This window comes from Somniosus microcephalus, chromosome 5 (genome assembly GCF_052327205.1).
Source record: "Somniosus microcephalus isolate GS21.2 chromosome 5, FLI_Smic_1.0, whole genome shotgun sequence".
In the NCBI taxonomy this organism is placed as follows: Eukaryota; Metazoa; Chordata; class Chondrichthyes; order Squaliformes; family Somniosidae; genus Somniosus; species Somniosus microcephalus.
This window is the reverse complement of record NC_140991.1, coordinates 30561068-30583580: the sequence shown is the minus strand read 5'-3', so window position 1 is coordinate 30583580 and position 22513 is coordinate 30561068. Positions and strand designations below refer to the sequence as shown.

The 22513-nt window shown below is 42.2% G+C and overlaps 1 protein-coding gene across 9 annotated transcripts in view; it reads left to right on the top strand.

The window, feature by feature from the left end:
- LOC147116985 (histone-lysine N-methyltransferase 2C-like) overlaps positions 1 to 22513 on the top strand; it is a 432640-nt gene that overhangs the window by 313005 nt on the left and 97122 nt on the right. For 7 of the 9 annotated variants that reach the window (XM_085987500.1, XM_085987501.1, XM_085987505.1 and 4 more), the window contains exons 25-32: positions 1445 to 1564; positions 6036 to 6166; positions 10274 to 10469; positions 12343 to 12447; positions 12849 to 12896; positions 17404 to 17541; positions 17638 to 17670; positions 17771 to 17866. In XM_085987500.1, the coding sequence (XP_085843626.1) occupies positions 1445 to 1564; positions 6036 to 6166; positions 10274 to 10469; positions 12343 to 12447; positions 12849 to 12896; positions 17404 to 17541; positions 17638 to 17670; positions 17771 to 17866 (867 nt within the window). The remainder of the gene's footprint in view (positions 1 to 1444; positions 1565 to 6035; positions 6167 to 10273; positions 10470 to 12342; positions 12448 to 12848; positions 12897 to 17403; positions 17542 to 17637; positions 17671 to 17770; positions 17867 to 22513) is intronic. The other 2 variants (XM_085987507.1, XM_085987506.1) reach the window with 1 other exon arrangement.

Genomic DNA, 22513 nt, shown 5'->3' with positions numbered 1-22513 from the left:
GTCCTTTTCCCCACACTTCTCAATCTGATGAATCAACACCTTAATTGTATTTTGGTGGTATATCAAGATTAAGGGAGCTTTGCTCTGGAATATGCTTGATTTTCTTTTTTAATTTACACTCTCAATCGGGTGGATTAACACCTTATATTTTGATGGTGTATAATTTAAGATATGTGCAGTCAAAGTACCATAAAATGTTAATCCCTTTGATTGTGAAGTATCTAAACAAATTAAACACATTTCCCAATTTCCTTTATCTCCAAACTAACGACAAAGAAATTGTACAGTACCAAACAAAACAGCTCGGAGGGCATGAGCTGATTTTTAAAATTGAGGAAGTCAACCACCCTGGTTACTCAGTAAGTTTACCCATTGAGTAATTCAGCCATAAAGACCAGAAGTTCCCAGGTCACATTCTGTCCTGAGTTAGCTGGTCTCAGTCACAACGATGATGGAATCACAATTGTAATGATCTTGCTGGAAGTGTATTGGGTGAGCATGAGATCCAGCTCAATAGCGATACTTGTTGCAGTAAAGGAATCTGCCATATTTCACTTTAACATCATGTGTTAACAGTGGGCACTTGAGAGAGTGTAACCATATCTGGTCAAAAATTCAGTTCCTTCAGGAGAGGATTGGAGAAAACTGATGAGTAAAATAATATTCTGGACTGAGGGAAGGAGTGAAATTTGAGAGATCCTGTTTAAACCGCAATAGCTGAGTTATTAACTTTGGTATTAAGAGTTGATCTGACTGCACTAATGCCAAGACGTTTGAGACCACCTCCAGGAGCTAGTCTCACATTGCTTGAGCTTTGCTTGGTGTAACAGCTAAGTTTTAAAAGTTACCAACTTTTTAAATTAATTTTGCCAGTCACGTTCTAAATGTATTAAGTTCCATTCGTCCATCATCCCAGTCGGCACTGACCTTCACTGACTTGCGATCCCCCAGCACATCATTACAAAATGCTCTCATTTACAAATTCCTCTGGTCTTGTCTCACTTTGACTCCACTACAACTTCTACCTGCTAACTTGTACTCTCCATTCCATGATCAGTGATGGGCCCTTCAGTTAATTGGCCTTGCTCTCTGCAACACTAATATCCTCTGCCATTTTCCAAAACTTCCTGAAAACCTATGTCCTCGACCTTGCCTTTAGCTTCCTCTCCTAACTCTTCTAGTTCCTGCTCAGTGTCAGAATTTCTCTCTTCACCCCTGTCCATCCTGTGAAAGTATGTTGGGGTGTTGCACTGTATAAGCATAAGTTGTTGAAAGTCTTAGTCTTAAGGCAATGTGAGCTCTATCGCAACATAAAAATCTAATCCTTCACCAAGCAATTGCATTCTTTAAGTATAGGTTTGAGATTCCCAACTATAATATAACCGTGGTTAGTTTCTGCTCCGAGCCGTGTTTGCTATATTCGCTTCTTGTCTTGCTTTGATAGGAATTGGTGGGTTTATGGTGCGCCAGAGGAGCCGGACAGGACAGAATAAGACAAAGCGCTCACTGTCCAGGAAGAACTCCACTGGCTCAGTCGCTGAAATGATGGCTGGGAAGGGGGATGGTAAGTGATATATCATGTATACAGGAAGTTGTAGTAAGGAAATATCCTATCTTAGCACTCTTTATTCCAAATATTTTGATTTTTTAATGTGCTGCTGTGTTTTGGAGAAGCCTATCTTGTAATGTTGCATTTAAAAAGGGGGAATGACATTATTGCTGATAAGCAACAAACAGCATGGGCATGCAGCATATTTCATGGCAGGTACCAATGAGGCCCAGTGGATCATCTAAAATCACCAGTGGTGAGTTGGGAAATCTGCATTATTTAATGCACAAAACACCTCTGACCAGAAGTTTTGAACCTTGGTGCTCTCTTAAACAATGTAAACAAGATTTCCCAACTCACTGTTAGACACGTCTGAAGGGATCATTCAGATCCTGCATGCGGAACTATGGTACGGAGGGTCATATGTGCAGAGTTAAATTTCTTAACTGGAATAAGTTTAGCAGAGGGAAACACTCCAAATAAAGCTGTTGCATGATATACTAGCGTACCAGTTAAGCATTAAACAACTGATTTTGGGAGTTTAGGGAGTTGGTCACACCGCAAGTAAAGGCTGCACAGGCAGGAAGGCAATGGGTGACCACTAGGCAGAGTAGTAGGTGCAGGGGTCCCTTGTGGCCATCCCCCTCTTAAGCCATCTCCCCCAACAATATCTGTTTATTGGGGGAAGGCAGCAGTAGCCAACTTCCTGGCACCATGGGTGGTTCTGCTGCACAGGAGAGGAGGAAAAAGAGCGGGAGAGCTATAGTGATGGGGGAATAGAGAGGCGTTTCTGCAGCCGCAAACGAGACTCCAGGATGGTATGTTGCCTACTTGGTGCAAAGGTCAAGGATGTCTCTGAGCGGCTGCAGGGCATTCTGGAGGGGGAAGGTGAACAGCCAGTTGTCGTGCTGCATATAGGTACCAACGCTATAGGTAAAAAACGGGATGAGGTCCTAAAAGGTGAATATAGGGAGCTGGAGGTAAATTAAAAAATAGGACCTCAAAGGTAGTAATCTCAGGATTGCTACCAGTGCCACGTGCTAGTCAGAGTAGAAATAGAAGGATATTTCAGATGAATACGTGGCGAGAGGAATGGTGCTAAGAGGGAGGAATTCAAATTCCTGGGACATTGGAACCGGTTCTGGGGGAGGTGGGACCAGTACAAACTGGACGGTTTGCACCTGGGCAGAACCGGGATCGATGTCCTAGGGGGAGTGTTTGCTAGTGCTGTTGGGGAGGGCTTAAACTAAAATGGCAGGGGTTTGGGAACCTGTGCCGGGAGACAGAGGAAAGGGAAGCAATGATAGAAACAAAAGACAGGAAGGAGAAAAGCAAAAGTGGAAGGCAGAGAAATCAAGGGTGTAAATCAATCATGGCCACAGTAAATAATAATTCTGAAAGGACTAAGAGTGTTTTAAAAAAAAAAAAAAAAAAACAAGCTTGGAGGCTTTGTGTCTTAATGCGAGGAGCATTCGTAATAAGGTGGATGAATTAGCTGCGCAAATAGATATAAACGGATATGATATAATTGGGATTACGGAGACATGGCTCCAGGGTAGCCAAGGCTGGGAATGTAACATCCAGGGGTATTCAATATTCAGGAAGGACAGAGGAAAAGGAGGTGGGGTAGCATTGCTGGTTAAAGAGGAGATTAAAACAATAAGGAAGGATATTAGCTCTGATGATGTGGAATCTGTATGGGTAGAACTGAGAAATACCAAGGGACAGAAAGCGTTAGTGGGAGTTGTATACAGACCCCCAAACAATAATGCAGAGGTTGGGGATGGCATTAAGCGGGAAATTAGAGAAGCGTGCAATAAGGGCACATCAGTTATCATGGGTGACTTTAATCTATATATAGATTGGGCTAACCAAATTAGTAACAATACTGTGGAGGAGGAATTTCGGGATGGTTTCCTGGACCAATATATCGAGGAACCAACTAGAGATCAGGCCATCTTAGACTGGGTATTATGTAATGAGAGAGGATTAATTAGCAATCTTGTTGTGCGAGGCCCCTTGGGGAGGAGCGATCATAATATGATAGAATTCTTCATTAAGATGGAGAGTGAAGTAGTTGACTTAGAGACTGGGGTCCTGAATTTAAATAAAGGAAACTATGATGGTATGAGGCGCGAGTTGGCTAGGATGGATTGGGGAACATTACTCAAAGGGTTGACGGTGGTTAGGCAATGGCAAACATTTAAAGATCGCATGGATGAACTGCAGGATTTGTTCATCCCTGTCTGGCATAAAAATAAAACAGAAAAGGTGGCGCAACCGTGGCTAACGAGGGAAATTAGGGATAGCATAAGTTCCAAGGAGAGGACATATAAATTGGCCAGAAAAAGCAGCAAACCTGAGGATTGGGAGCAGTTTAGGATCCAGCAAAGGAGGACAAAAGGATTAATTAAGAGGAGGAAAATAGAATATGAGAGTAAGCTTGCAGGAACATAAAAACTGACTGTAAAAGCTTCTATAGATATGTGAAGAGAAAAAGATTGGTGAAGTCAAGCGTAGGTCCCTTGTAGTCAGAATCAGGGGAATTTATAATGGGGAACAAAGAAATGGTTAACCAATTAAATACATACTTTGGTTCTGTCTTCACAAAGGAGGACACAAATAACCTCCCAGAGATGTCAGGGAACATAGGATCTAATGAGAGGGAGGAACTGAATGAAATCTATTTGTAGGGAAATGGTGTTAGGGAAATTGATGGGATTGAAGGCCGATAAATCCCCAGGGCCTGATAATCTACATCCTAGGGTACTTACGGAAGTGGCCCTAGAAATAGTAGATGCATTGCTGGTCATCTTCCAAAATTCTATAGACTCTGGAACAGTTCCCATGGATTGGAGGGTAGCAAATGTAACCCCACTATTCAAAAAGGTGGTAGAGAGAAAACGGGGAATTATAGACCGGTAAGCCTGACATCGGTAGTGGGGAAAATGCTAGAGTCCATTATAAAAGATGTAATAGCAGAGCACTTGGAAAACAGTGACAGGATCGGACAAAGTCAACATGGATTTACAAAAGGTAAATCATGCTTGAGTAACCTACTGGAATTTTTTGAGGATGTAACTGGTAGACTAGATAAGGGAGAACCATTGGATGTGGTGTATTTGGACTTTCAGAAGGCTTTCGATAAGGTCCCACATAAGAGATTAGCATGCAAAGTCAAAGCACATGGGATTGGGGGTAAGGTACTGACTTGGATAGAGAACTGGTTGGCAGATGGGAAGCAAAGAGTTGGGATAAACCGGTCTTTTTCCGAGTGGCAGGCAGTGACTTGTGGGGTACCGCAGGGATCGGTGCTAGGACCTCAGCTATTCACAATATATATTGGTGATCTAGACGAGGGAACTCGATGCAATATCTACAAGTTTGCAGGCGACACAAAGCTGGGTTAGCGTGTGTGCTGTGAGGACGATGCAGAAACTCCAGTATGATTTGGACAGGTTGGGTGATTGGGCAAATGTATGGCAGATGCAGTATAATGTGGATAAATGCGAGGTTATCCACTTCAGTCGCAGATACAGGAAGGCAGATTATTATCTGAATGGCAATAGATTGGGAGAAGGGGAAGTGCAACGAGACCTGGGTGTCCTTGTGCACCAGCCGCTGAAGGTAAGCATGCAGGTGCAGCAGGCGGTTACGAAGGCAAATGGTATGTTGGCCTTCATAGCGAGAGGATTCGAGTACAGGAGCAAGGATGTCTTGCTGCAGTTGTACAGGGCCTTGGTGAGACCACACCTTGAGTATTGTGTGCCGTTTTGGTTGCCTTATCTGAGGAAGGATGTTGTTGCCATGGAGCGAGTGCAGTGAAGATTCACCAGACTGATACCTGGGATGGCAGGAATGACGTATGAGGAGAGATTGGGTCGATTGGGCTTATATTCGCTGGAGTTTAGAAGAATGAGAGGGGATCTCATTGAAACTTATAAAATTCTAACAGGACTAGACAGACTAGATGCAGGAAGGATGTTCCCGATGGTGAGGGAGTCCAGAACCAGGGGTCACAGTCTAAGGATAAGGGGTAAGCCATTTAGGACTGAGATGAGGAGGAACCTCTTCACCCAGAGAGTGGTGTACCTGTGGAATTCTCTACCACAGAAGGCCGTTGAGGCCAATTCATTAAATATATTCAAGAAGGAGTTAAATACATTTCTTAAGGCTAAAGGGATCAAGGGATATGGTGAGAAAGCAGGGACAGGGTACTGAATTTGGACGATCAGCCATGATCTCATTAAATGGCGGAGCAGGTACGAGGGGCGAATGGCCTACTCCTCCTATCTTCTATGTTTCTGTGATTTTAGTTAAAAGCCCCAGGACTGCTAGGTCACATATAATGAGTACAATTCTGTATTTGCAATTGTAGCTGTTCTCAAGTTGAGACTTCCTTTTGCCTTACAGATAGACTTTGGATCTCCCAAAATTAAACTAGAAAGGAAGCAGCTAACGGGTTCCTTTGGTTTGTTTGTAATAGGTTGGGTTGAGCAACTACCAGAGGTGCCTGTCGATGAGACAGCTGCTGTCCCTGAGATTGTAGAGAAAATGAAAAAACGATACAGGAAGAAGAAGAACAAATTGGAAGAAATTTTTCCAACATATTTGCAGGTATAGTTACTCGGCAAGTGTAACCTCATCTTACCTCATCTGCCCTCTAAACAAAATTTTACTTTGTTCTTGAGAGCATTACCATTTGGAGAGTGGACTTTACTATGTACCGATCATTGTTTGTACATATCTGATTGGCTGCAAAGAAACAGGGTTTCAGTGAAGGCAGGAGAATTTTGCTGCTTCTGTGATGGGAGCTTCAAACCATAGGGGCTTCATACAGTGACCTAGCCAAAGCCTAACTAAATTCTTCTGAGTGGTATCAATGGTCTCAATTCTGACTGGTTCTAGTTAGGACACGGGGACACCACTGCCTGTACTACCACTCTTCCTCTATTGATAAATACATTTCTTTTTAAATATCATCCTGTACCCTAAAAACATATTTCCAGATTTTAAAGTATCGTCATTCTCACAGCCACTTGGAACCAGTAAGGTCCGAAGAAAAATCAAATGAAGGGAAAGGTAGAAAGAGCGTAAGATTGTGTTAGCAAAAGATGAGAGAAATCTTGTGATTGTCCTTGAGAATTGTTGCTAAGAGACAAAGAAACTGAAATTGGTAATGAATAAGGCGCAATGCAAATTCAGCTGGAAAGACAGAGATGACACAGCTGATGACGTCAAACGACTGCAGGTGGGTTGTATGCAACGTTTACGCAGGGAAGGACATCATTTGTGGTTTGAGCAGAAATTTGGATTGTAAAATGTTGGATTGAGAGGAGTGAGTAACATGACGCATTAATGGACAGTGCTACCTCTAGGATCTGTTTGAATTCACATTAGACTGATGGATCAAAGCTCCCCTAATTTGTTGCAAGGGTCCTTAGATAGTTGCAATCCAATTTTCTAGTAGTTACAGAGCTGCAAGTGCTCAAAACTAAACACAAATTGACAGTAAATTGCTGTTCTTGATCAGAAACACCATAAGAATGCCTGGTGTTAAGCAAGTGGCAAAAGTCATACTGGTGTAGTAAGATGGATTCTTTGAAGGTTGTACATTGTTGCAGAATAGAAGCTTTACTTTGCATAGTGCATGAAACTTTGTGCTATCCGGAGGTGAGCTATCCGGCAATCTGGAGCCACCGGCAAAAATCAGCAGCCGTTTTTTATTCTTTTTGTTTTTTTTTGCTTTGTTTGAACAGTCAAGCTGTGCATGGTCTGTAGCTATAGCAACAGCTTCAGCTACAGAGCTTTAGGGCCACACCCGAGTGTTTAGAAGCTGTTGCTAAGCGACAGTGTTTGTTGTCATCTCTCAACATTAACTCTGGAGAGTACGGCAGTTTTGAGGCAACGGCAGCAGCTCGGTCCCGTGGGTGCCGGATAGCACACAGTTTCCTGTGCTATATTTTTTTGATTGCACTTGGTAGCTAGTGCCTCTTGCCCTGTTGCGATGAGGCGCCCCTGATGGCGTGGAGCTTTATTGGGCTGAATTAGAGTTGAAAAGTCGGGCATGTCGGCACAGCAAGCCGCATTTTGCAAAGAAATATAAATGTTGGTTATGTTGAGGTTGCACTGCTGACCAAAGCACAAGAACTAGGAGCAGGAGTTGGCCATCTGGCCCTTCCAGCCTGCTCCGTCATTCAATAAGATCATGGCTGATCTTCAACCTCAACTCTACTTTCCCGCCTGATCTCCATAGCCCTTGATTCCCCTAGAATCCAAAAATCTATCTCGGCTTTGAATATACTCAACGACTCAGCATCCACAGCCTTTTGGTGTAGAGAATTCCCATGATTCACAGCCCTCTGAGTGAAGCAAGCCTCACTCTACCCACAAATTTAATTTAAATTGGTTGCATACCAGGTTCTGCAGCTATCTTGCTGCCAGGAGATCTGCTCACTCATGTAATGGAGGTATTGCAGTGTTTGAATGGCCCAACCTATAGGATTGAGCTTCTTAAAGGTCAGTATTACTTTTTAATTGTTGGTTGGAAAATTATAAATGGTCCCATTTATTTTATGCTTTCTATGTATTTTCATTGCAAGGCTTCTATTTACAATACAATTTCTTACTAGAGTCTTGCTTCCAGCAATTAAATTAGGCGTGATGGGAATTTTGTTGGGGATTCCAGTTATTGGCAGGGCAGGAAAGGTAGGTATAAATATTTCTCGTGTTCCTAACACATTCATCCTTGTGCCACTCCCCACTTTCAGTATATCAGGCAGTCGTTTCCTGGATATGTCCGAGAAACCTGCCCGTTGCAACTACTTTTCACAAAGGAGGCTGTCACACAACTATGTTAACTATGTTCGCTCCAGATCCTGCAGGCAACTTGTACCGCTATTCTCATGAGTGTTAAGGTCACCACTTTTATATAAAAAATTTAAAAAAAATACTCAGGATATGGGCATCGCTGGCAAGGCCAGCATTATTTCCCATCCTTAGCTGCCTTGAGAAAGTAGTGGTGGGCCAACTGAGTTGCTTGCTGGGCCACTTCAGAGAGCAGTTAAGAATGAACCACACTATTGTAGGGCTGGAGTCATGAATTGGCCAGACCGGTTAAGAATAGCAGGTTTCCTTCCCTAAAGAACATCAGTGAACCAGGTAGGTTTTTATGATAATCTGACAGCTTCATGGTCTCTCTTACTGATACCAGATTTTTATCAACTGAATTTAAAATATCAAACAACCTTGGTGGGATTTGAACTGCAGTAAACCTTCTTGCCATCAAATCCAAGCCATGACAGAGACAAAATGAATTGACAGTTCACAGATGTATCAAACATATAACAGAAGCCTTGTTTGTAACGCGTAGTAGGTACATTGTTTTCCTGTGGATAAGAAGCATCAGCTGGAACTTTTTCTGGGTAGGTAAGATCCCAAGAGTACAGAGCACTGCAAATGGCACCCATGTGCTATACAGACTGCCTAGACGAGCTGCCACCTTCTGACAGGCAATGTATACTGCTGTGCTGTGGGGGGAAATGCTAACCAGGGCAACGCTACTCCAACCCAACTTTGAGGAATCATATCTACTTTTCCAGCCATCACACAGGTTGTTGCAATGCTCCGACGCTTGCTATTTCGTGTCTCCACATTGGGTTTTGTTTTGCTTAATTTTTGCCTGGTATTTATTTTCCTCCCCTTCCCTCCAACCAACAGCTGCCACAGTCTTGGGTAATCATGACAAAGTTAAAATCTGTTTTCATTGAGTCTTACAACACAGGAAGAGGCCATTTGGCCCATTGTGCCTGTGATGGCTCTTTGAAAGAGCTATCCAATTAGTCCCACCCTTTTCCCCATAGCCCTGCAATTTTTTTTCATTTTCAGGTATATATCCGATTCCCTTTTACATCTTTATGGAGGGTAAAACAATATTTGTTCCATATGTAGCCCCTTACTTTTTAAGTGGTTGTATCCCTTTGAATTTGAGCTACTGGTAGATTTTCTGTAGCTCCCATTAGGCTAGTTGCTGGCATTGGGCCAAAGCAAAGCCGTGTGCTCTAGCTAATAATTCAAATAAGCTGGCACTGCAAAATTGAGCTCAGTCACCTTAGTGCACTTTTGGCTAGCTTTGTGCTGGCAGCTAGACATTCCTGGCGCAGATTTTGCTGAAGTTTCAAAATCAGGGCATAGGTGCCCAAGTTAGGAAAAAAATGCATTCCTTAGTACTGACTTCCATTGCCTTAATGAGCACAAAACAAGGGAGGGTTTATGATCTATGACGAGCAACCTACCCCCAGGATCAACCATGCAACGACAGTGTTCCTTTAAACGATCTTTAAATTCTTGTATCCTCAAGCAAATGAATGTAGCAGAATGAAAGGTCTTGACCTTCCTGAATTTCTGGAGGTGGTCTTTCCTGCTCCTTTCCCAACTCTAAAACATTCAGTATAGATCATGGAATGAAATAATTCAGAATTCTGCTTTCGGTTGACCTTTGCAATCTGACGCTGGTGAAATATGAATAGCCAAGCCACACTTTCTCGGTTGATTCAGCTTTCTGAAGGCAGAGGAGTGAAACATTTATTTTTTAAAAATTGGCTTCGCCCAACCAAAGCCACTGAATGATCAAATCCTACCAGAACATAACCATAATCTCTGTTTATTCTGGAGTACAGTAGTTGTAATTGGATCAGTTATTTCCTCCATTCATTGCTTTCACAGGAAGCCTTCTTCGGAAAACACTTGCTGCATACAAGTCGACAGAGCAAGCTGAGTCTGGATGCTCTGTCCGATGAAGAATCATCTCAACTACCAAACAGAGTACCGCATGCAAATGTAAATTTCCTGGATCCTTCCTCTGACCCACTGTTGAGTTCAGCCACAGCTCAGGTGGCTACAAAACAACAGGGAGGGCAAGGTATGTATGGAGCACACAACACCAAGTCCTAATGTGTTTACCATTGTGTGCTTGTAATATATCAAGGACCATTACTTCTTTCAAAGATCTGATACAGGTCATAATGTTGCCAGGATACAAACTAATGCTGAGTTTGGTGCACTTGGGTAGTACCTTATTACAAAGTTAAGTACAGATGAGGGAGGCCAACTGCCCCATTCGGCTCATTCTTCTATTAAAACTTATTGTCTCTCCATCACAGCATTTAATTGTGTCTCAAATGACTTTTGACCCCACTTAGAAGACCGTTCCACTGGGTATCAGTTATTCTTTTTGTGTGCCATCAGTACTTCCTTATATCATTTTTAAACTTGCCTTTTACCAGTTTGTGCGTACGTTCCCTTATTGTGTGATAGCGGTGTTACCTGAAGTAGTGCTCACAATTAACCTTTTCCATTCCACTTAGTATCTTGTGTAGCTAAGGTCTCCTATCATTCACCTTTTTAGGGCTGAAAATCTGATACTTTGCTAACCTTCCCTCATAACTCAGTCTACTGATATCAGGAATTATGGCTCTTCTCTGCTTCCAGAGTTTGGGTGTTTCCCTTATGCTTTGATGGCCAAAACTGAATGCAGTATTGGTAATGTGCTCAACTGTGCTTCAGTGTGAGGGCTTCAGATTATCTGCTGATTTGGTAGTATGCCTCACCATTTTGCATCTTTTGCTAATTGCTGCAGTACAATGGCCGGATGTGGTCAGTGTAGAGTCCACTATCGTGCAGATCTGACTGTTTCTTTCCTAGCTATTTCAACACCATTCATTAAGCAAGTATGTCTCCCATTTTTTTTTTTCAATGTGTAAGGCTATATTAAATTGCATCTGCCATTGTACTGCCAGCATGCAAGTATTGCCTAGGTCCTTCTGTAATTCCTTAGCTACGATATCAGATTCTGCTGCAGCCCCAGTAGTTTTTTTTCACCTTTATCTCTACATCCTTGTAGAGTTTATTTTTCTTATTTATTTCTCTATGTATTGTCTTATTAATCCATTTAGGGTCACATTTCTTCAATTACATATGCTAGTCCTAAGTTGTATGTCCTTAAAGGTATTTCATTGGTCCTCAGCTGGTTTTCTTCACTGCCAGTCCCTAGTTGATTTATTTAAGCACTTGCCTCATTGCCTTGAAGCTGTCCCTTTCAAAATTGCATAACTGAATATTGATTTGTGTTACTGGTTTACCTAATATCCTGTCGCATTTAATCATGTTGTAGCTGCTATCGCCCAGGATTGCCCATACTTCCATTCCCAGAATGCTAAACTCTGTCACTTGTTGTTATCATATCAAGATGCACGTTGTCTTGTTGCATCCTTTAATCCACTGGTTCAGAAAGCTGTCATGCATTACATTGGCCAGCTCAGATTGAAAGACTGCTTGGGCAGCCTTAGTACTGCAATTGTAAGGGCATTCCCGGTTTATGTTAGGTTGGTTGAAGTTCTCCTTTAGTGTGACCTTTCTGTTTACTCCTATCTATCTTCCCTGCTCATAGCGTAACCTGTCCTGTTTATTTTTGACCCAGAGGTCTATAGCAAAATCACATTTTTGAAACATCTCAAAATGTTGCACCTAATAACTTCTGTAGTGTGGTAACTGTTATGTAGGCAGCAATATCCACAAACACTAATGAGCTGAGCGACTGGTTGAATTTTTCCGTGGTACTGTATTGGTTGAGTGAGTAATGTCAGTCAGGATCCAAGGTGAACTCCTGCCTTTCTTTGAATAGCATCATTGACACAGATCTTTGACATCTAACTGAAGAGGTGCTATATAAATACAAGTTGTTGTTGTTACGCTGTACTATTTCCTGAAAAAATTATGAGCTGATTGTTCTGCAGGTAACGGAGATGATCCACTAGCTGATCTCTCGGAAGTCCTTACCACAGAAGATGATATCCTTGGAATACTTTCTGATGAACTGGGAAAAACAGGAGATGAGTCAGGTATATTGGGACACCATTGTGGAGCTCATGAACAGCCCCAGTCAATTCCAGTGCTCCTTGTAGTAGAAGAATAAGTGGTTTCCTGTGAAGTTTGAACGTGTCATTTTACCTAAGTTTCTCTTGCTTCTATTCTATCTCTTTATTTGCAGCAAGATATCATTTTTGTACCTGAACAGCAACTATTTCAAAAAATTTTCAAGATTTATTTTGCTGTAAAATGCTTTGCTGCTTGGTGCAGTTACCGAAGACATTAACAATCAATGGTTATGCTACTTTATGCTGTACTGCCCAATGCCTGTCGCATGCTGTTGAGTTGCGTATTCTCTGTGTGTGCTTTTTTGGGTTTTTTTGGTCTTTATTTCCCAGTTATTCATCCATTTTATCTGGTTTGGGTCCTGTAGGTCTTGATTTATGCACTTTCCAGGTCGAGAATTCACCTTCTCCATTTGGTAAGAGACTAAATGGTGGATAGCAGTAGTCCCATGTCTGGTGCTTTTGTCTTTATCGAAAACAAGTGTGTGTTCATGCCTGTGTGTGGTTTTCAGAATCTTTGTTTTCTAAAGTTTCATCTGTTCTGTTGCACTAACAAACTTTGATGGTTAACTAGTTTGCTTGAAGTATTAGCACACAAATGACAAAACTGCATTTTGCATCATGATTAGAAAGTAGAATAACTAGGATTTCAAACTGCGTTACTGATATGTTGACCTTTAACCTCATGATCCTAATATCCATTTGAAAATATAGCCAGATGGATGTTACAATTCTGGTGAATTTGTAGTTCGTTTCCCTGACCTGGATATCTGTTTTGAGAACTTGATGCAAATAGTGACACTTGTACAGGAAAAGAAGCAAATTAATGGCAGTTTTCTGAGTCGAATGTGAGGAGGCATTCTATAACTATATATACCTATAACTGGGATGAACAGTGTCGATACAGCTGAAGGTGCATAAGATAGGGGAAACTGTTAAGATACTTGAAAGATTAAAGGAAACATTTTTCAAATTGGCTCTTGGATAATGGGCCAAATCTTGCTGAAAAACTAACAGCGTGTTAACAACACACGGCATTATTAATGTGCAAATCGGCCAGCAAGTTCAGGGGATTAAGAGATACGCCGTGAGTTGTGAATCTCCAGAACTTACTGGTCGATTTACACCGTTTGTTTTGCACAAACAGCATCTTGCCCTTAGCCTCCCTGTTATTTTCAAGAATTTGCTGGATTTGCACATTAATTGCCCATTAAACTCGCTACAGAAAGTTAGGGCTGATGATTAAGAGTGCAACTACCCTTTTAACTACATGATAATTGTTAATGCAATGCCAATCAACCTCTCTGGCCAAGAAAGGGAACAATTTGAAGTGTTCAATCTCAATCCTGCGTGTAGTAAAAAAATTTTTTTGAGATTTTGTAAATTTTACTTTGTTTCATTTTTTTCTTACTTTTCCTTTGTGTTTATTTCTCCTTCTCAATCCAATCTTTCTTTCCCTCTCTTTCTCTTTCTGTACCTGATTTAACTCTTAATTCACCCTCTTTCTGTGTCGTTCCTCTGTTTCTTTCTCAGTCCTTAAATCTCATTGATTAAGGAGCTACACTGTTGATCCTGCCGTTCATTAAGGTCCCCAATGCCCCATTGCCCTCACCACACTGTTATCAGCTCACACTTCCAGCAAATTAGCCACAGAACTTTTTCAAGCTGAAGGATGCAGGAAAGAAAATGTCTAATTAACAGCGTACGCTGTGAGATGCCCCACTCCAACAAGATTTGGACCATCACAGAGATGGTTGCAAAGAAGATATCCAAAGAAACTAAAATGAAATGGAGCTAGATGAAAAATTGAAAGGGAGAGAAAGAATAAGACTACAGGAAACTTTTTTTTATCCGGGACCGACGTGGTGCCGGTTCATCAAAAATTCCAGATAACTGAGAGCTATAGTAAAAGATAGGGAGAGCTGAGAGCTCCGTATAAAGCAACAAACCCTGTTGCTTAGCAACAGGTGCCGAACAATGGCCACTAGTTCCAAGCGTCTCTGTAGCTTAGCAACAGCTGCAGCCACACCCTTGCACAGCAACAGATCGAGGAAGGCAAGTACAATATGAAGTAAAACTTACCTGAACCTACTCCTGAATTTTGCCGGTTAACCGAGATTTCCGGTTATTTTAGGTGCCGGTAAATCGAGAGTTTCCTGTATATAGGCAATCATGCTTCTTATCACTGCTTATCTGATTATCGCCAAGACTGCAACTTCCTTGGAACAAAGGATCCCTAGTTCTTATGGACATAATGTCATCAGCTCTGCTATTGATGTCATGGTGAAAGGAGGCTTAATGTTTAACAAGGAACTGTGACTTCTTAGTGGGATCATTTGCCTATAATTCTTAGTCACATTTTCTTGCTTAGTGCATGCGGATTTTATATGGAGTTATATGGAGTTATAAAAGCAGTTGATACCACATAAGGGACATGGCAAAGATAATGGCACATGAAACTAAGGAGACTTTGGCCACATGGTTAGGGAAATGGCTGGAAGAGCTGGAAATGGCTGGAAGAGAGGAAGCAAAGGGTTGGGGTAAAAGGAAATTTCTCCAAGATGTGGTATGTGGTGTTTCACAGGGGTCTGTATTGCAGCTGCCCTTATTTACTGCTTACGAATATTGATAGCACTGTTGAAATTTGCTACCAAATTAGGGGCATGGCAGATTTTAACATGGATTTTTGAAAGACTCCACAAGGACATAGACTAGAAGATGGGCAGATAAATGGCAGATGCAGTTCAATGTAGAGAAATGTGAAGTCATGCATTTTGGAAGTAAGACTAGGGAAAGGCAGTAAAAAAAAAAAGGCAAATTGAACCCTTGCTATTTTATTCAGAGGTATAAAATAGAAAAGAAAGAAGGTAATGTTGAACTTGTACAAGACTTTAGTTGGAGTAATGTGTATAGTATTGAGCACTGTGTAGTATGAAGGATATAAAAGTAGTAAAAGGCAGTGTAGATTCAATAAGATGTTCGTGAGGATGAGGGGTTACAATTATGAAGAGATACTTGAATAGTTAAGTCTGGCAGAAGTCTTCAAGATTTTGAAGGGTTATAATCATAGAACCATTGAATAGTACAGCACAGAAGGAGGCTATTCGGCCCATCGAGTCTGCGCTGGCACTTTAAGAGAGCATTCCAGTTAGTCCCACTTCCCCTGCTCTTTCCCTGTATCTCTGCAATTTTTTTTTCCTTCAAGTATTTATCCAATTCCCTTTTGAAGGCAACTATTGAATCTGTATCCACCATCCTATGAGGAAATCCATTCCAAATCCTAACCACTCGTTATGTAAAGAAAAATGACCTCATGGGCTCATGGAGTTGAGGGTAATATATTGGCATGGATAGAGGATTGGTTGAAGGACAGAAAACAGATTGTCGGAATAAAGGGTAATTTTCAAGTTGGCAGGCTGTTACTAGTGGGGTGCTGCAAGCATCAGTGCTGGGGCCTCAGCTATTTACATTCTATATTAATGACTTAGATGAAGGGACCAAGTGTAATGTATCCAAGTTTGCTGACGATAAAAAGCTTGGTGGGAAAGTAAGCTGTGACAAGGACACGAAGAGCCTGCAGAGGGATATAGACAGGTCAAGTCAATGGGCAATAAGGTGGCAGATGGAGTGTAATGTGGGGAAATGTGAGGTTATTCACTTTGGTAGGAAGAACAGAAAATCAGAATATTTTTTACATCCTGAGAAACTAATGTTGGTGTTCAGAGGGATTTGGATATCCTTGTACACAAAACACAAAGTTAACTGCAGGTGCAGCAAGCAGTCGGAAGGCAAATGGTATGTTAGCCTTTATTGCAAGGGGATTGGAGTACAAGAGTAAGGAAGTCTTGCTGCAGTTGTACAGGGCTTTGATGAGACTACACCTGGGGTACTGTGTATAGTTTTGGTCTCTGTACCTAAGGAAGGACATACTTGCTAGAATGGGCCTATACTCTCTGCAGTTTAGAAGAATGAGAGGTGATCTCATTGAAACATATATAAGATTCTGAAGGGGATTGACAAGGTAGATGCCGAGAGGCTGTTTCCCTTGCTTTTGAGAGTCAAGAACTAGGGGCATAGTCTCAGGATAAGAGGTTGGCCATTTAAGACTGAGATGAGGAGGAATGTCTTCACTCAGAGTTGTGAATCTTTGGAATTCTCTACCACAGAGGGTTATGGATGCTCAGTCGTTGAGTGTATTCAAGGCTGAGATCGATAGATTTTTGGAGTCCAAGGGAATCAAGTGATATGGGGATCGGGTGTGAAAGGGGAGTTGAGGTCGAAGATCATCCATGATCTGAGTGAATTGCGGAGCAGGCTCGAAGGGCTATATGGCCAACTCCTGGTCCAATTTCTTATGTTCTCATGTCGCCTCTGGTTCTTTTGTGAATAGTATATAGATTCTTTGTGTTGAAACAGTAACAAAAGGGCACAAATTTTAGAGAATCACAACGATTTAACAAAGAGGTTACAAACAATTTCTTTACACTACTTAGAATTTTGAATTCTCTGCCATAAACCATTGTTGAAGCAGAGTCCATAAATAGTTGCTTGAAAAAGAGGAATAGTAAAGGGGATGCGAGTGCGCAGAAGAGTGGGATTAGACTGGGTAGCATGTGAAGAAAAGCATCAGCAATGCCTAGAATCATAGAATGTTACAGCACAGACTTGTTGCTTGTATGTCTGTTACTGTGCTGTATCATTCTGAATCTAGGCATTGCAATACTCGGGTCGCTTCTAGCTGAGTAATGATCTGCACAGGACTTTCGCAAAGCTGAAAGTTTTATTCAAAATGAGTTACTGATCATAAAGTTTCTCATTTAGAAGCCCTAAGGCAACTAATGAGTACCCCCAGCTTCACGAATCACAGGTTTCCAGTGTATTTACTGATTTCTGTCAAAATAATACAACTAACTTTTTGTTTAGCTGGACTGGATATTGGCCCCATTTCAGAGGATCCATCTACAGTTTCCCAGTCAAGTGGAGGCCAAGGTTCACGTTCTTTGACTGAGGAGCAACTAGACCGAATACTTAGCCCCGATCTTGAGAAAATCGTCACAGATGGTAAGATATTTTGTCCACCTCCCATGCGTTTTATTTTGCATCAAATTGTGGCAAGATTTTTTGACAAATGACTGAAAACTTTATTTTTTTGTACAGGTACAATTCTAAGTAAGCTGTACAAAATTCCAGGTATTTATTTTCAACTATTTAAATAGTTTGATAAATGATCTATACTTCACCAGAGTTTTAATTCCTACTAACATTATCACCTTTGTTTTTTCAAATAAAGAACTGGAGGGGAAGGAAGTGGAAGATCTGTTTACAGCCGTGTTAAGTCCTTCAGCTAACCAGGCACCTCCACCGCCTTTGCCTCCACCTAACCATGGTATAGTGTCTCTTCATTAAAGTAATGCTATAAATTTTCACTGTCCCAGACTGCCCCAAAGCTCCATGCGCGACTTTGCATATGTTGATCTATTGCTCTTAGTTTGAGTAAAAACAATTATGAATATTGACAGATTTGAACCAGTTGCTTGCTTTATTCAGATCCAGTTATACTTTAGAGTCTGTCATCTTTTTCTTCTCCCCCCCCCCCCCCCAAAACATGTGAATGTGGTGTATTTGGACTTTCAGAAGGCTTTCGATAAGGTCCTGCATAAGAGATTAGCGTGCAAAGTTACAGCACATGGGATTGGGGGTAAGGTACTGACTTGGATAGAGAACTGGTTGGCAGACAGGAAGCAAAGAGTTGGAATAAACGGGTCTTTTCCGAGTGGCAGGCAGTGACTAGTGGGGTACCACAGGGATTGGTGCTAGGACCCCAGCTATTCACAATATATATTAATGATCTAGACGAGGAAACTAGATGTAATATCTCCAAGTTTGCAGACGACACAAAGTTGGGTGGGTGTGCTGCGAGGAGGATGCAGAGAAACTCCAGTATGATTTGGGCAGATGCATGGCAGATGCAGTATAATGTGGATAAATGCAAGGTTATCCACTTCGGTGGCAAAAACAGGAAGGCAGTTTATTATCTGAACGGCATTAGATTGGGAAAAGGGGAAGTGTAACGAGACCTGGGTGTCCTTGTGCACCAGTCGCTGAAGGTAAGCATGCTGGTGCAGCAGGCGGTTCAGAAGGCAAATGGTATGTTGGCCTTCGTAGCGAGAGGATTCGAGTACAGGAGCAAGGATGTCTTGCTGCAGTTGTACAGGGCCTTCGTGAGACCACACCTTGAGTATTGTGTGCAGTTTTGGTCACCTTATCTGAGGAAGGATGTTCTTACCATGGAGGGAGTGCAGCGAAGATTCACCAGATGCCTGGGATGGCAGGAATGACGTATGAGGAGAGATTGGGTCGATTAGTTTAGAAGAATGAGAAAGGATCTCATTGAAATGTATAAAATTCTAACAGGACTAGACAGACTAGATGCAGGAAGGATGTTCCCGATGGCGGGGGAGTCCAGAACCAGGGGTCACAATCTATGGATAAGGGTTAAGCCATTTAGGACTGAGATGAGGAGGAATTTCTTCACCCAGAGAGTGGTGAACCTGTGGAATTCTCTACCACAGAAGGCAGTTGAGGCCAATTCTTAAATATATTCAAGAAGGAGTTACATAGATACATAGAAGATAGGAGCAGGAGTAGGCCCTTCGAGCCTGCTCCGCCATTCAATGAGATCATGCTGATCATCCAAATTCAGTACCCGGTCCCTGCCTTCTCCCCATATCCCTTGATCCCTTCAGCCTTAAGAAATATATCCAACTCTTTCTTGAATACACTTGATGAACTGGCCTCCACCGCCCTCTGTGGCAGAGAATTCCACAGGTTCACCACTCTCTGGGTGAAGAAATTCCTCCTCATTTCAGTCCTAAATGGCTTACCCCTTATCTTTAGACTATGACCCCTGGTTCTGGACTCCCCGGCCATCAGAAACATCCTTCCTGCATCTAGTCTGTCCAGGCCTTACAGAATTTTATAGGTTTCGATGAGATCCCCTCTCAATCTTCTAAACTCCAGTGAGTATAAGCCCAATCGACACAATCTCTCCTCATACGTCATTCCTGCCATCCCAGGTATCAGCCTGGTGAATCTTCGCTGCATTCCTTCCATGGCAAGAACGTCCTTCCTCAGGTAAGGCGACCAAAACTGCACACAATACTCAAGGTGTGGTCTCACCAAGGCCCTGTACAACTGCAGCAAGACATCCTTGTTCTTGTACTCGAACCCTCTTGCTACGAAGGCCAACATACCATTTGCCTTCTTAACCGCCTGCTGCACCTGCATGCTTACCTTCAGCGACTGGTGTACAAGAACACCCAGGTCTCTTTGCACTTCCCCTTCTCCCAATCTATTACCATTCAAATAATAATCTGCCTTCCTGTTTTTGCCACCAAAGTGGATAACCTCACATTTATCCACATTATAGTGCATTTGCCATGTGTTTCTGCCCAATCACCCAACCTGTCCAAATCGTGCTGGAGTTTCACGACATCCTCCTCACAGCATACCCTCCCCCCCAACTTTGTGTCGTCTGCAAATTTGGAGATATTACATCCAATTCCCTCGTCCAGATCATTAATATATATTGTGAACAGCTGGGGTCCTAGGACCGATCCTTGCGGTACCCCACTAGTCACTGCCTGCCACTCGGAAAACGACCCGTTTATTCCAACTCTTTGCTTTCTGTCCGCCAACCAGTTCTCTATCCAAGTCAATACCTTGCCCCCAATCCCATGTGCCTTAATTTTGCACGCTAATCTCTTATGCGGGACCTTATCGAAAGCCTTCTGAAAGTCCAAATACACCACATCCACTGGTTCTCCCTTATCTATTTTACCAGTTACATCCTCAAAAAATTCCAGTAGATTAGTCAAGCATGATTTACCTTTTGTAAATCCATGTTGACTTTGTCCGATCCAGTCACTGCTTTCCAAGTGGTCTGCTATTACATCTTTTATAATGGACTCTAGCATTTTCCCCACTACCGATGTCAAGCTTACCTGTCTATAATTCCCCACCTTTTCTCTACCACCTTTTTTGAATAGTGGGGTAACATTAGCTACCCGCCAATCCATGGGTACCGTTCCAGAGTCTATCGAGTTCTGGAAGTTGACCAGCAATGCATCTACTATTTCTAGGGCCACTTCCTTAAGTACCCTGGGGATTTATCGGCCTTCAGTCCCATCAATTTTCCTAACACCATTTCCCTACAAATACTGATTTCTTTCAGTTCCACCCTTTCATCAGACCCTATGTTCCCCGGCATCTCTGGGAGGTTATTTGTGTCCTCCTTTGTGAAGACAGAACCGAAATATGTATTTAGTTGGTCTGCCATTTCTTTGTTCCCCATTATAAATTCCCCCAATTCTGACTGCAAGGGACCTACGCTTGACTTCACCAATCTTTTTCTCTTCACATATCTATAAAAGCTTTTACAGTCAGTTTTTATGTTCTCTGCAAGCTTACTCTCATATTCTATTTTCCCTTTCTTAATTAATCCCTTTGTCCTCCTTTGTTGAATCCTAAACTGCTCCCAATCCTCACGATTATTGCTTTTTCTGGCCAATTTATATGTCCTCTCCTTGGATCTTATGCTATCCCTAATTTCCCTTGTTAGCCACGGTTGGGTCACCTTTTTTGTTTTATTTTTATGCCAAACTGGGATGAACAAATTCTGTAGTTCATCCATTCGGTCTTTGAATGTTTGCCATTGCCTATCCACCGTCAACCCTTTGAGTGCCATTCCCCAATCAATCCTACCCAACTCGCTCCTCATACCATCATAGTTTCCTTTATTTAAATTGAGGACCCTAGTCTCCGAGTCAACTACTTCATTCTCCATCTTAATGAAGAATTCGATCATCATATGATCGCTCTGACCCAAGGGGCCTCTTATAACAAGATTGCTAATTAATCCTTTCTCGTTACATAATACCCAGTCTAAGATGGCCTGATCTCTGGTTGGTTCCTCGACATATTGGTCCAGGAAACCATCCCGTAAACACTCCAGGAATTCCTCCTCCACAGTATTGTTACTCATTTGGTTGGCCCAATCTATATGTAGATTAAAGTCACCCATGATGACTGCTGTGCCCTTATTGCACGCTTCTTTAATTTCTCTTTTAATGCCATCCCCAACCTCTGCCTTACTGTTTGGAGGTCTATAAACCACTCCCACTAACGTTTTTTCCCCCTTAGTATTTCTCAATTCTACCCATACAGATTCCACCTCATCAGAGCTAATATCCTTCATTACAATTGTGTTAATTCCTTCTTTAACCAGTAATGCTACCCCACCTCCCTTTTTGCCTATCTTTCCTGAATATCGAATACCCCTGGATGTTGAGTTCCCAGTCCTGGCCTTCCTTGAGCCACGTTTCCGTAATCCCAACCAAATCGTATTTGTTTACTTCTATTTGCGCAGCCAATTCATCCACCTTCTTACAAATGCTCCTCGCATTAAGACACAAAGCCTTCAGGCTTGTTTTTTTAACACTCTTAGACCTATTAGAATTATTATTTACTGTGGCCATGTTTGATTTAAACCGGTGATTTCTCTGACTGCCACTTTTGTTTTTCTTCTTCCTATCCTTTGCTTTTACCCTTGTTTCCCTTTCCTCTGTCTCCTTGCTCAGGTTCCCAACCCCCTGCCATTTTAGTTTAAACCCTCCCCCACAGCACTAGCAAACACTCCCCCTAGGACATTGGTTCCAGCCCTGCCCAGGTGCAAACCGTCCGGTTTGAACTGGTCCCACCTCCCCCAGAACCGGTTCCAATGTCCCAGGAACTTGAATCCCTCCCCCTGGCACCATTCCTCTAGCCACGTATTCATCTGAAGTATCCTTCTATTTCTACTCTGACTAGCATGTGGCACTGGTAGCAATCCTGAGATTACTACCTTTGAGGTCCTGTTTTTTAATTTATCTCCTAACTCCCTATACTCCGCTTTTAGGACCTCATCCCGCTTTTTACCTATATCGTTGGTGCCTATATGCATCACGACAACTGGCTGTTCACCCTCCCCTTCCAA